At 32.6% G+C, this 16,001-nt stretch overlaps 1 protein-coding gene across 2 annotated transcripts in view; it reads right to left on the bottom strand.

Moving 5' to 3' along the window:
• LOC108690828 (endothelin-converting enzyme 1-like) overlaps window positions 1-15,643 on the bottom strand; it is a 23,612-nt gene extending 7,969 nt beyond the window's left edge. Inside the window, exons 1-3 of one of the 2 annotated variants that reach the window (XM_018198330.1) lie at window positions 15,322-15,643; window positions 9,076-9,167; window positions 576-643 (exon numbers count right to left, since the gene is read on the bottom strand). In XM_018198330.1, the coding sequence (XP_018053819.1) occupies window positions 576-643; window positions 9,076-9,087 (80 nt within the window). In that variant the 5' untranslated portion in view covers window positions 9,088-9,167; window positions 15,322-15,643. The remainder of the gene's footprint in view (window positions 1-575; window positions 644-9,075; window positions 9,168-15,321) is intronic. The other variant, XM_018198332.1, reaches the window with a different exon arrangement.
• Between the last annotated feature and the right edge of the window lie 358 nt (window positions 15,644-16,001).

The following is a 16,001-nucleotide window of genomic DNA, read 5'->3' as shown; positions in this document are numbered from 1 at the left end:
ATATATATATATATATATAAAAATCAATAATTAATATTTTATGACTACTGTTGAATTTTTTGTCAAAATGCATAAGAAATTGTTATAAAAATTTAATTGCTGATTAGTACCTTTAATACTCAAAATAAATAATTTATCATTATTAACTTTTTTGTATTAAATTTCTACACGGAAAGATTATTAGACACAGAAAAATTTTAAAAGAAATATTTGTAGAAAATCATTCAAAACTTTTCTAGTCGGTAGTTCGGAGGTTGCATTTTTAACATTGATATATATACATACTTGAAATACAAATCAGCAAAATTATTTTATATGACAAATACGTAACTGTAAGAGAAGAAAAAAAGAAAAATTTAAACAAGTAATTATTTCATTAAGTTTTAAAACCTTTGAAAGATTCACAAAGACGCAAAATAGTATTTAAAGGTGATTATATATTTAATAGACACGTTTTTAAAAAGTATTATAGTATAAGCAACTAATAGCAAGTAATCTAAAATAAGAAAAGTAAGAAGTAAGAAAATGATTTCTTTTTTAATTGATTCTTTATAAATAAAGAGAATCCTTATTACCACGAGACATCCGAGTTTCCTTTCGCGTTCTCTACCATGTCTCTCTCATTATCCTCCGGGTCGTTCACCTTCAAAAGAAAAATAATAAACATATATTTCATAATAACTGACTGACTCTATTTCTTCATTTTATTCTATTAATGCTAACGAGCATGCTGTGAAGAATGAATTGAAGAATATGTCTGTCGTTGCATCTGCAACATTATATTTAACTCCGAAGTAACGAAACGTTAGCGCAACTTACTTTGATCTAACAAAAAGAAGCAATATCTTATGACTCGATTTCTGCGCTTCGTGCCATGAAAATGTGAGAGATCAAAGTGCAATTAAAACAGATGCATCTCGCATAAGTTTGCAGGGACCTTGAAGTGACTCTACGAGAGCGAATTCATGGAAAACAAATAACTCGATTTTCTTGAATTGCATTCTAAGCAGAGAATAAAAATTCTACTGAAAAATTCTTATAGAAAATTTTTAAGATTTAGAAATAAATCAAGATCTAAAAAGTTGCAGAAAAGATTTTTAATATTATTTATCTATTAAAATGTATCTGTTAAAAATACTGATTCGATTTTAATAAAAATAGTAGTTAGTGTCTATTAACATAGCAAAATTTAATTTATTTTCTCTATTTTATTAGTGATAAATAATTTCTTCAACTCGTTTTCTAACGGTGTTGATGAACAATGACAAAGTGTACTTAAAAATAGAGTATACTTAAACTGGAGGAATGCTGATAGATCTATGTGCGAACGATGTGCGTCCAAACAATAGCGTTTCTCGTACGCTTCGATGTTTAATTCCGCGTTTGGCTCTTACGTAAGATCGTTTTTTCATTGATTTTCCATGTCATTGTCGCGATTTCGACGGTTTCGGATTTAATAGGATGAGGATCGCCTGGCAGGATATTGGGCACGAGGAAAATAATGACTAAGCTTAATCCCGTCGATTCTGGGGCAAGGTGAGTGTATCGATCATACGGTTTTAACGCCGCGACGGATGATGATATCTCGCCGATTTAAACCAGTAGTATAGTTACTCTTTCCCGCCGTGTAATTACGGCGTGCGTGAAACAGGTCGGAAAGAACGATCTCATAAAACGTATTGTCTTTCCGTACAAAAATTCTATTGGGTCGAGGAGATATTTTATATCATTTTTTATATCATTGCCTTACTGTACTGCCGGAATAATAAATTAAATGTTAGAAGATAAAGTTGATTAAAATCACTTTGGAGTTAATTGACATAACAACATTTTGCTTTTCTATTTTTAATAATACCAGACAACTTTTTAAATATTTTCATGAAAAATAACCTTTTTTAACATCTGTAGTAGTAAAACAAGAATTAATCAACTTAAATTCAGTATTTACCACTTATTTCTAAATTACTCTTATAATATTGATAAATCAAAAATTTTAATGACTCATCCGAAACAAATAAGGATTTAAGACGACCTAATTCCTAAATCATTCCGCTTCACCAACTTTGATTAATTATGGCCGATTAAATGTTCCTCGTGTATTTCATCATAGATTTTTAGATTGTTAGAAAAAAACACTTAACTTAAAATTAATAAAGTATAAAGTTGACATAGCCGACTCCAATATGAAGCAGTACGTCTCTGGCTTTCTTCTGTCTTTTCTGATTATTTTCATTAATAAGCACGTTTCTAAGGCACCTCCTTTCATTTCGCATTACTTTATTAATCCTTTCACTGCCGATGATTCTAACGATTACATTTTTTATCGTTTTGTAATTAATGCATGCAATGTACCTTTAATATCTACATTTGCAAGGTTTTCTTTTATTACACTATTATATCGCATTATTAACTTGAATAATATAATTTTGCAAGATTTCTAAGATTATGCACTTCTCTAAGATTGAGAGCATATTAAATCAGAAGATACTGGATCTAAAAGAAATTTTCAAGAATTGAGAAAGTACCTCTTCTTTTCTCAAGACAGATTTTACGTAGATTAATAGCTTTCCGCTATAATTTAACTGATTCTTTCTGGATCATGTAATTAATCACAATAGTAGATAAAGAATTTAGATAAACATGATTAATGTTGTTTGACGTTGCTGAAATCGGTCTTAAGCTCTCGGGAAATTACACAGCTAGCTTCATGTTTACTCGAGATGCGAGAATCTGATTTTCCACGTGTTGTACAGACACATTGGCGGGTGTCCGACTTCGACAACGTTTCCATTATATACTTCAATCTATCGAATCAGCAGACTTGATGCGAGAAACGCTGGCGCCTTTTTCTTGTCTTTTCTCTCTCTCTCTCTCTCTCTCTCTCTCTCTCTCTCTCTCTCTCACATCTGTCTATCAAGTAAACCATACGAACTTATGCAATCGTATATCTGTTTTATTCTAGTTTCCTTTTCCTCTGTTCGAGTAAACAGATCGATTCTATGTAATAATAATGTTGCGCCGTGAATCCAAGTTATTTCTAGTTATTCTCTCTGTTTATTTCTCTTCTTCCCTTTAATCTAGATTCTGAGTCTAAGTGGAAAAGAGCCATTTGTGCATTTAACAATCGATTAATATCAACTGTAATAGATCGTGAATCTAGATATTGAATTTATATCTTTTCATTCATTATTTTATAATGTAGAGATTCAATTGTTATAAAAAGAAAAATTAGTATAAAGTCTTCTTTCGAAAAGAGTACATATGACCTTTATTACAATCGCGATATATATATATATATCTCCTCTTCCTATTCCCCTCGTCATAATGAGACAATTAATTTAATTTTTAATGATCGTATTTAACGCAGGCAGTAATGCATGATCATAGAATGTCTATTTCGCTTTTGTCCCCATTACCCCTCATGTTCAATCGTCGTTACGAGAATTCTTTATCGCATCATGGTAGTGCGGAAAAAAATCATAGAAATTTAAGAAGGATATATGAAAATGACATTCATCACGATAAATGTTTTCCATTCAGATGGTCATTCGCAGATGGCCTAGTCGGTAATTGTCATCGGCCTCATCATCCACTTCCGATTCGCGTCCTTGCGGTCCAGTAATTAGTAATCATCCGACCAACATTACTTCCGAAACGATGTTGTCCTTGTGTGACGTAAGATTTTAATGTCGAGCCAAAAGACTGAGGATGTAAATTCTCTTCTTTCCATCAACTGAGCAATTAGCACACCGCGTCTGACATTGAGTTTCGCGACAGATTGCTGATGGTATCGCAATTTGTCTCGATAGAGGAAGTACTCGCTGAACTGGCTCACGTTCACGCATCGCGAAGAATTCCTCTTCCCGTCGTTCTTAGATGCAATCACTGCAGGCAAGACGATGACTGATTTTACTAATGCATCGCCAATTATCTCTCGACGGGATAATGCTTCGCGTCGGCCTCCCTCACCTTTGTCTCGTTGCGGGATATCGCGTAATTAATACTTTACGTCACGTTAATATATCCTTTCTGCAATTGATGCGACAGCGAAGCGATAAACAACTAGAACCCGGCGCACATAATTCAATCTTTTTTCCGTATCATTTCAACGAAATTATACGATTCATGAAAATAAAAAAAATGCAAAGCGAAAGCTTAACCATAGACTTACTTATTAATGCCAATTTATACAAATGTTGATCTTTAATAATCTTGGTTTAATTTATTCTTCATCCTTTTATAATTCTTAGAACTAAAAAAAGATGAAGAATTAATTGAACTGAGATTTAAATTAATCTACATCGGTAAATCAAATGGATATCAGAACTAAAAAAAAGATGAAAAGTATAAGTTAAATTGAGATTGAAGTTGAACTTTTACATTGGTGGAAACGAGCATTAGAGAAGCTTCTCAAATTCCAACGCTAGTTTATGCATACGCGTAAATTAATTGTACGCTCAAATATTTGTAATTTGTGTCACTCCAAAATAAACGGCTCAATTTAGAAATTTTGCCAGTTTATGTCGTTGTCTTAAGAATCTCCTTCGTAAAGAGATTTTTACGACGGACGTCTCGACTCATTATTCTCGTTTATGTTCATAGTCTGTTCTGAGAGGAGAGTGTATTTTTCTTAGATCGTTTCCTCACGCAAAAAGATACAACATGAACCGTGCCGTAATATTTCATTCGTTTAGTTACTCCACGAAAAGATACATTTAATATGTTTATATCAAGATGATATCACATTGAAAAGTAGCGCTTTTCAAAATTAAAACAAATTAGATAGAGAAAGAGAGTTTAGGCGCTGTTTAAATATTTATTTGATCCATCATATGTTTCGGACAAATTGCAAATATTACATTTTACTATTATTTATTTTATCTTACTTGTTATGATGATAATAATAATATTTATATGAATTGAATTAAATCCATTTTTGTACTATTAAATTGCATAGATATTAATTAAACCATAGACATTTAAATCATTTCAATTATCTGAAAATATGTGTGATAGACGGTGTTCAAATTTTTACTCGAGGAACTTTAAGATCAAGAATCCTTCAACGATGCTAGAGAAAGCGCGATAATTATTTTTAATATTATTCGCGATTTTTATCCAACGAATAACGATGAACCTAACAAGCGGCAAAATTATTTTTTAATCGATTACTGCAAAATGTAGATCTCCAGGGGAAGATGATGCCCAGTAGGCTACCTTCAAAAGTGACTGACACATATGGGGTCCATACATAGTCTCGCGCGTTTTGATATTTCGCAAGTGGAGCGTCTGAATGCTCCATTGAGAGGATTCTATCAGCGACACGAATGTAAGGAGATCGTAAATGCCTGACTGTTGATGCTTGAAACCCATTATTGCCCTATTACTTGATAATACAATTATGGTAGTAAAGGTGGTCAGTGACTTCTGGCATCAACGACCGTACTTCACGATATCATTTTTTTCTCCGTCTCTTTTACTTATACGCGAGCGTTCGTTGAAATTATTCTCGATCTCGTTCCCCCGACTTCGAAGTATTCTGTAAATCTTTTTACTTTCGCAAAAGCTTGTAGAACTTCATGAATCCCCCTCACTGAGAAAAATTACAAGTTGAAAATAAACAAATCAGAAAATTCTGATTGTATCAATAGAAATTCTAGTTCTACTCTATCTCAACTAGAATTGTAATAGTTCAACACGGAATATGCGCGGGAGATCCAGGTTTAGATTTCGGCTAATATCTTTCGCTATAAATTATTTACAGTTTTTATTAAGAAAGCTTTTTGATCTTGAAGCGCAATCATGAATAGAATTAAAGTAATAATGTTACATATTAAATTAAGAAGCAATTTAATCATTTTTAATGTAAATAGCCATCTTAGAAAGATTTTATTAATAATTTAATAATTTAAGATGCTAATCTAAGAATCTTATTTATCATAAAAAAATGATTAAATTGCTTGTCAGTTTAATATATATGTAATGTTATTATTTTAGTTCTGCTCATGATTGCGTTTCAAGATCGAAAAGATTTCGGCACGCTAAGATTCGCTTTCTCTTGTGAAAATAGCTTTATTTCTCTTAATTAATATAATAGATTCAACCAGAAAAATCCGATTTATCCATTTTCAACCAGAATTCTAATTAATGTAGTCAGACTTTTTTTTCAGTTCTGATCACGCTAGATTGTAAGTATCGAAGTCCCGGTTTTCGCAGATCTTGATAGATTAGTAGCTAGACTAGTACACAGTAAGTAGTTTCCAGCGAAAACAGAGAATAATGATAATCCGTTTGTACATAAGTTAACTTAAGCTGATATTTGATATATTTCTGACGCTGCGATTGAGACATGCAAGCCGTAAACGCTTAACGAGCTTCCGGGGAAGGGCTTCGTGGAATTCGCTTCAAGTGCTCTTCTTGCCATTGATTAAAATTTCTCGAGCGAATCTCAACTTGCCGGTCGCTCGCTCGCGAATCGTGTCCGCACGTTCCACTTCTTCAGCCTTATTTTGCACCATCGAAGAATCGCTTCTGTGACGATCTCGCCGGAATACGGAGGCAATGTGCGAGTTGCGACCCGTATCGCGCATAGATAGCGGACGAGCCGATTAGACAAGACGAACGAATCACAGAGTGGAAGAAACAGAGGATAAACGTGATCGTTTATGTGAAAAAGAACTTGATAAAATGATCCGAACTATTTGTCCAAACATTTAAAAAGCTAGTAGCGTCGAAATCATAGTTCAATCTCAGTTTTCGATAGTACATTTTTTACCTGCAGCGATTTATAATCATTTCTAATTGGAGAAACCATTCGATTAAAAAAAACAAAGAAAAAATGCGTGAACTGCGTAATCATGTCGCAAAAGGGGATAATAGATAATCGCCGTAAATGGCATCGCTTTATCTGCCTCAAGCACGAATAATATCAAGTGATATTCGATGTTAGCAACTAGTCTTATTTTAATTATCCTTCACCTGCACGCGATTGACCTCTTTTTCTGTCAAGTAAGAAAACCAGAATTGGCTGCAGCAATGTTCGACTACTTGTGATTTCTAACGAAGTATAATCGAACACGGCAGTTTACTTTTTCCTCTTAATTGGATTTAATCGAAGAAAAAATCGATTGATCGATTGCAGGTCGAAAATCCACAATCGCGCAGAAATAAAATTTATTTGTTAATATCTAACGATAAAGTTTCAAATATCTGGAATAATGGTAGTTGCAAGTTCATTAAAAATCGAAAAATTAAAGAAAATTCTTAAAATAATTTCCACTTTTAATGCATTTTTTATATTTTAATTAACCTCCATTAATTAAATTCCATTTTGACAAAAATATATTCGTCTGATTTCTTTTCTTTGATAAAGATCAAAATTGGAAAAGTTACAATCATCATTTTGCACTGTGATAAAAAATTATTAAAAAATGATTCAAGATTTTGATTCTTTACCAAAAAATGATCGAATGAATGCACTTTCATTTAAATTACGATTGTATTTCGAAGATGTTGTTTTGTGAATTAGCATCGCGCGAGCACTTCGATCGATTTCCATTCATGACATAAAAATAAGCGTAAAACAAGTCGCAACTGTTTGCGCAGATTGGATCGCCCCACCTTGTCCACAGTACGCGGTGATAAAACAATTTAGATGCGTAGATGCCTTATGTTTTATGTAGAGATCGGCACATCTATGTGCCGTCGAGAAAAACGAGATATACCGCGGATGCTGATGGCAAAGTGAGACAAAAGATCAAAAAGGAAACTGTTAATACAGGTGGAATGATGAAGTGTCGTATTTGCAAATTACGATCGATACTTCTATAATTATGTCATGTATGTTTTGACGTATCAAGTCAAGTTTTACTGAACTCTTTCTTTCAAGTCCGATAGTTGCGTTGAATGAATTCCGCGAGTTAAGTTCTTAATTTGTTATTCTCGACGGGGACAAATGTCTCTCTCTCTCGTAAACAAAGATCCGCGTCGTCGATGAAGCAAGACAACCTTCCGACGTTTATTCATTAGTTGGAAATAAATTTAAATAAATCACACTTCCAATTGCGCATTGGTTTCCTCCGACGCGAAACGAATATGAAACGAGACCGTTAATACTTGAACATGTACGATTTGCATCAAATTTCAAATACTCTGCTCTTTGATTCGGAGACGATTTTATCTGTCGACCACTTTACTGCGCGATCCCTCACCGATCTGCGTCTTTGCACATGCCACGAATAATTATTCCATCGAGCAAATATTCGGTAAAATAAAATTTTCTCGAAACAAAAGAAAAAGATATTACTTATTCTCTTTGACATATAACTATTAAAATATTCCATTTTTGTTAATTTATAAATCAAATGAAAATGTCAAATTTTTTTACAATAATATACTACAATACTGACAATAAGAATCTTTCCAAGTATCAATAATTAAAAAACGTATATTATACTTTTCAAATCAAATCATATAGCAAAAAAAGCGCAAAATCTGTCCGCTTCCTAAGAAACTTGTCTTTGTTCAAACTTATTGAAAAACTGGATAAATTGAATTTAATTAATTAATTAATTCTACTTCTTTATTTAATTACTTAATTAAATGAAATCATTAATTAATTTGATTAATTTATTTAATTTTTATTCACGATGTAATTCCACGAATGGAGCGAAGCGTTTGCGCAACGCCTGTAGTTTGAAAAATCGGATTTCTGTGACGATTGTGATTTATTAGGAAGAAATAATCAAAGAATATAAATTACATCTTATTTTCTTTTTAAATATAAAAAAAAAATTTTTTTGTATCATATGACAGTAACGACGTTGCAGAAAAATCTTGAAAAATCGCTGAATCGCGCATGTATTTACAAGATAAATAAATCCGTGGATTTTACATTCTAGCGAGAGAAGAAAAGTCGGCATCAAATTGGCTAAGGAATAGTCGGCTGAATTTTAATGGAATTCTTGATGAAACGGCCGGGCACAATAGCTCGCCTAAATCTGGCTTATCCTCGTCTCTATCGACACGTTTGTCTCCTTTAACATTACTCGGATGAGGAAGCACGCCGCGTCTCACCTTGTATCTCATTCTCGTGTCTTGTTGGTCGTCCCGTCCTTCCAGCCTTTATCTTCCCGTCCTTCGGTCCTTTATTCTCTCAACCGACGTGTCTGCAAAAGGAAGAGATGAATTATTATTTTCAAAAATGTCCCCGCGTCTCATCAGACGCAAATGCGACGGCGGTTGGTGAATCACCTGTTTTGCATTGAATGACAGAATGCGATCGCTTTTTTTCTCTCTTTCTTCGTTCGTCGCCATTTCTTTGTGAGGACACTCGCTTGCGCGATTTGTCCTCCACAGAAGACAACGAGGCAACGTCGCGAAAATGAGGTACAATGTCGTGGTCTGTCTTCCGAGGGGAACTCTTTTTCTTTCAATAAGATTTATTCAGTTTTCATTTACAATCATTTTATTTCGTACTTGCACATAAGGTGAACAAACGTTTCGAATAGTATGTCCTGTGAGAGAATTCTAGGCGTGGCGCCATTTGTCCCGATTTATCATATAAATCAACATAACTATATTGTAAATATTTTAACGTAAATATTATTAAGGCCCGACTTTTCATTATCTGGTTAACTTGTTTTTAAATTTAAGACTTAATCTCACTTAACTTGATAATAATGTATGTACAAATATAAGATACAATGTAAAAATTGTGTTTTTCTAGCTATGATTAATAATATAATAATATATCATAATATATCATAATATATATAATTATATAGGTAATAATAATAATAATAATATTAAAATAATTGTTTCATAATTTTAAAAAGTTATTCATTATAAAATCAGTTTAATGATTATTATAACTATAGATAGAAAAATACAATTTATTGTCATAACCATAAGTTAATTAGCAAATAAAAAACTGAGCCTAAGGATTTCTTTCTCTCCAATCTCAGTTTAAGTTAATCATGATTAACTTGCAATAGTAAATTGTTTGATTACTTTTTAATTGTATTAGTAAATAAATATTTTACTTACACTATAGCTATATGTAAATATACATTTAATTTAAATGTATTTAGTTAATAATAATATTATAAGGTGTTTTTGTAATCCAATTATATTATACTAATGAAAAAATTCCGATTTTTTTATTATGTCCCGAGATTTTAAGAATGATAATTTCGAAATTGACTAATTAAGAGTTGATCACTCTACTTGCACGTCACCGGGACACAATTAAGGGTTCGAACATTGGCGTCGATGGGAGGATGAGCCGTTAACCTCGTGGTAAATTCCGAGAGTTTGAAAAAAGAAACGGATGAACGCACGTGAACTTTTACCGGATGCGAGGACTTTGATAGCGCGGATGTGCCCGCCGCTTTCACAATGATTTACCTTTCTGGGAATGGCATGGTACATTAACGGATTAACGAATCGCGCACCGCTCGATGGCTTGATTGTCTCTCAAAACGCTTTCGTTTCCATGAGAGCAGACACGCGCGAGCGATCAGCGACGATACGCGCTTGGAATCTTATTATCGCGTAAATAATTTTTCACGTCAGAGCGGATCGTACTGGAACCGTCTCGGATTTCCAGAGAGAAGTCTAGCTCGAAATGCATTCAGGAATATTGCACGAGAGATTCTCGTATTCCATTCTCCGAGCGTCAGAAAACGAGGGGATCTATCTCGATTAGCGGATTAAGCCGCGCGAAAAAGATGCTACACGTCTAATCGCGTGGCGATTCACTCCCTTTTGTGCCGCGAAATTGGGTCGTGAAATCGTCGAGATCGTTATTAAATCAGATGCATCCCAGCGGATCGATGAAAGCGTGTTGCACGCAGTTCAGCTCTCGCTCAGGATCGGCGCTGCAGAAACACTGCATGCACACCGAGCACACTGCAGAGCATTAATATTATTAATATTGTACGGGATACTTTAGCTTTTCTCAGCATCCGGATACAAGTATTCTGAAAAAAATGTACCTACGTACAAGTACTAGAAAAATAAAATACTTAGATACTTTAAATATATTTATTATTAATTGTAATATAAGATTTCAGAATAAATAAATTTTACGTACAAGTATTCATTTACAATTTCATGTGTTCGCACATATTATTTACATATTATATTTTATACGTATATATCGTACAGTATGAAATATTGTAGCAATATTACTTTGAAAGATTGTAATATTTTATAAAACATTGTTACAACATTATGCAATATTTTAAATAATTAATTTAAGTTTTATTAATTTATCATATTGATGACATATTATTGTTTAGTATCACTTTCCAAAATATATATGATAAAGCTATGATCAAAAGTATTCATGGACCTGCAATGGACCTAAAAAGCATATTCAAAACAAAAAAATAGGAAATCTCCAGGAGATTAGCCAACTCATTTTGCATACGCCTTCTTATGCAAGAACACAATCGATAGGAAATAAACAATCTGACTGGATCTTAAATTCTTGTACAATTTTGTATGAATTTATATATACGTATGTAGTCCTTTAAACTGCGCGCCAAAGTGATTTTTCGGTCTTGAAACGCAAACTTTACTAAACTACCGCAATAATATCACGAATTAAATTGTCTAGTAATTTAACAATTTGATGCTTTTACGCATCTTATAGAATGATCTTAATAATGCTAAATGACAGTGAATATTATATTCGTAAATACAGCAGAAAAATCTGCTTAGTGCGCAGCAAAGAAAACCGAGAAAATACCTATGATCAATTTCTTCAATTCAGTCACAACTGAAGAAAGATTTAAAGTTTTATCACTTTAGATACATGGATGTATCCAGGATTTCAATCAGAGGAGGAGAGGAAAATATCTTCGAAACTTATTAAAATAATAAATATTAATTGGACTCTTAGTAATCAACATAATCAAAAAGGAAGCGCAAAAAAGAGTCGAACGTAGTACTTCACTAAAAAATTAATTTATAATATAAAAATAAATATAATTATAAATAAAAGAATTTCTTATTTATGTTTCGGATCTGAGTCCATCCGAGTTCTTTAAAATATAGTTGAAATTAATAAAGGTAGAAAATTAAACGCGTATCCATATGTGGCAGTAATTAAAATATATACTTATAAAGTCAATCTTCGAGATCTTGAGCGAATAATGTATGAGCCAAATTAGGTAATAAACGTTCAATTTTTCATCGTAAAAATAATTCTCACAATTTATATCTATAATTGTTTTCCTTCCAAAATTTAGGAAAGAGAGGCAAGCAACTTCCCTGCCTCCCTCTCCCCCCCCCCCCTCTCTCTCCGCTACATCTATGAATAGATATATAAAATAATATTTTTAATCTCCGAGATTTATATCCGTTCGTGATATTTTCACAACACGTATTCTATTTTCATAAATCTGTTACAGCGATCTCTTATATTTTGTATAATCTACATGTATAATTCTTGCTCCTTGCAGCCCGGTTAATTCCCGAGTCGTCAAATTGCGTTTACATAATTATTGTCTGCGGTAAACAATTCTCGCACGTCCTTGATACATCTCGTACATCGTGATGTTGCCTATCGTTTAGATCCGACCCTGCTCTACGTGATGCTTTCGATTTCGCGTCTACTAATCGTATCTGCCGCCTGCACGCATCTCACGCGAAGGAATCACTGGTGGAACGATTGCGTTGCACTCATCTTTGATCATTTAACGCGGTTGGCGTTTGAAGATATAATACAATATTAAAGTGGATGACTACAGATACAGTTATTTCTTATGCAACAAAATATCTACAGCTGTGAATTTACCATCCAGATATAAAATAGAGCGTTTCGTGGATCACATCGTGGACTTTCAAGTGACCAAGTGAAACAAAATAACTGATGTAGAGAAGAAATAGTTATTTTTTTTAACATTATGATTAGTCAAATTATTGAATTCTTATGTTACTAATTTATTAATTTTTATATAAATTATAAATAATTCAGTTAAATTAATAATTATAAATAAAAAAATAATTTGCCATGTACTTACTAGTAAACTAACATTTATTATTAAAATGCTTTTTTATATTAAAAATTAATTTTTAGCAATATAAAATAGATCTAATTACTTAGAATGTCAAAATTTTATGTGATCGTCTCGGAATAAGAGCTCAATTTTGGCATTCGAGCATTCATTCGTTAGAAAAACGAGGCTATCTCGAGAATATTTCGGACACACGAATCTTATCGAAGTCTACGGGATGTTAAAGATATAAACAGACAACCTCGGAGAATTTTTGAAAGAAACGACCTCTTTGTACGGGCGCATGAAGAAAAACGCGCGACGGGCCGCGGTGTGCAGCATCCGTTTTAAAATCTATTCATAAACACACGAGACACGTGTTAAAAAGAAAACGACATTACGTTCGTTAAGACGCGTTTTCCATCCTAAATGCAGATCCGCGTAAATCCGAAATTTAATTTCTTTAAAACGAGATGATACACCGACCGTTCTGGCGTCTCGCCAGAGGGTAATTTAGTACCGGCGAGACGGTTTTGTTGAAGGTATGTACTATTAATCTTGCGCCGCGCGTATTTTTTCAAATATATTTTTCACAACTTCTTTATAACGTCTCAAATTAGATTAAGCTAGTACGACTTATGATACATATTAAAAACTTTCCAGTAAAAAATCACGCGAGAAAAAAAAATTCAAACTTTAAAATGCTAAATATGTACATTCTAAATATTTATTTTCAAGAGAAGGGAATTCTAATCGATATATCAAAAAATTTCAAGAATTTAAAGAAATGAAGGGCTCTTAATTATACTTATCAGAGCATTGCCTTGAGTAAAAAACGATAATCACTAGACATAACAAGAGCATAACAAACTCTGTGACAATATCTAAAAAAGTCTACATTAAATATATTCTTTATTATACGATAGCATATATATTTCGATAAACTCTAATTTTCTCTAGGTTCGAATAAATATTGTTGAATATAAAATAAGAAGGCATTACGCGAACATCTAACGAATGCAGAATTACTTGAAAGAAGAAATCAAGCTTATGACACGCTATTTTTTTTAATTGATAAGTTTCAATTAATAATCAATATTTACATATAATGGCAGGATTTTTAAAAAGTTGCAATTCTCTTTTTTTACATGAGTACAGATTCGTGCATATGTACTGTGATAACATTTTAAAAAACTTGGTAGAGTCATGTATACGATATGCGGCTAACTGTGTCAGTATCAATAGATATTATAGCTTATATATGTATGTATATAAGATTAGAGAAGTTTACGTCTTATAAAAGGACCTTCGATCTCTCGGCATCTATCCGCGTTTATCCGCGTCGCGTGCGTATGAAAGTGTTTAACATTTTGATTTAATATATACATCACGTGCATTGGGAAATTTGACATCTCGCGTAATAGATGAATTTTGCATAACGATATTTGCAAAGAAAATTATATCGTAGAATTTATAACGTTACAAAATGTTTGTTCTCTACCTTAAACAAATATTTTTGAATGTTTTTCTTTATCGCATGGAAAATACTTAGATAAATGTAAAACTAAAATTTTCCAATTATAAAAAGGTTTTATAAATTATAATATTTCTCAAAATAACGCATATATATTATAATTGGATGTAATTTAAAAGTTCATAATGTAATGTGAGAAAATAGAATATGTATAAAAATTTATCGAGTTATAGTTACTGTAAAGTACTAAAAGATCGAATGATACCGAGAAATCGTTTCGAGACCATTTAATTCCATTAATGTAGATTAACTTTAACCTCGGTTTAACTTACTGTTTATCTCTTTCTACTTCTAAAAACTAGAAAAAGATAAAGAGTAAAGGTTACGGCACACAATGAATGTTTTCCTTCTAAATTCCTTTTAATGAATTACCAAAAATTCTGCGTTTTATTGGTACAATTCTAACAATTTATCCTAGCAATTAAACTAAATAAAATTTACTTAATTTTAATAAATATTTGTTTTAATAGCACTGACTTAACGTATATACTTACAGTAAATAAATATTTATTTAATAAAAAAATAATACTTAAATCAAATGAATGGTTCTTTTACCAAATAAATATATGTTTACATTTAATAAATATTTAGTTAATAGTATTCAATAGTATAAATATTTATTAAAATTTAGTAAATTTTTTTTCAGTGCAAGCATTCTATACGATGAAAAAATGCATTGTGTTTCTCGATTAAGTTAAAGCAAAATTAAAATTAATCTATATTGTTAAAAATAAACATCAATTTTTGATATTTCGCGCGAAGCATCGACAGACGAGCGCTCACCTGTTCGCAGCTTTCCTCGACAAAGCTTTTCACAAGCGCATATTAAAATTTCGTTCTATGTGCCGTCTGCAGATCCTCCAGTTGAAACGAATAATGACTCGACGTGTGAAAGAACGAGTGAAAATACGTCTCTTCTTCTCGATTCGCGATTTTGTTTTCCTTTGTGTCGGCCGCAGCCGCTTCACATCATCGCTTTGTGTGACTCGCGCGAGTTTCGCTATTTTTTCTTTTTTCTCTCGCTGATGTTCCTCTTTTTTAATTTTCGGCGGCCGCGTACGTTTCCATGTACCGACTGCGGCAGAGGATACGACTCGAGGCGAGAACCGCTAGTAAACTAAACTGAAGTTTCGGCTTGCGGAGGAGTAACTCTAATCTTCGAATCCCCCACTATTTCCGCGCCACGATGTTCCGTCAGGAGCGGATTGAATTGCGCGGTGTGCGGTTCAACGAGGCCGTCGTGCGGAACGCTATCTGTGAGTTTTCAGAAAGAAATTCAGTCAGTGTATCATTATTTTGTTAGTAGACCTTCAAAATTGACACAGACATTTTCGTTACTGTGTACGTATATTAAATGGAATAAATTTCATTGATGCATACACATACATTCAACTAGTTATAGAGCTTCCTCTATGATTATTTCAAATACTCACTATGTATATTATTTCATAATTTTACTATGT

Source organism: Atta colombica, unplaced genomic scaffold, assembly GCF_001594045.1.
Source record: "Atta colombica isolate Treedump-2 unplaced genomic scaffold, Acol1.0 scaffold374, whole genome shotgun sequence".
Lineage (NCBI taxonomy): Eukaryota > Metazoa > Arthropoda > Insecta > Hymenoptera > Formicidae > Atta > Atta colombica.
The sequence above is the reverse complement of the archived record's forward strand: the minus strand, read 5'-3'. Positions and strand labels throughout refer to the sequence as shown.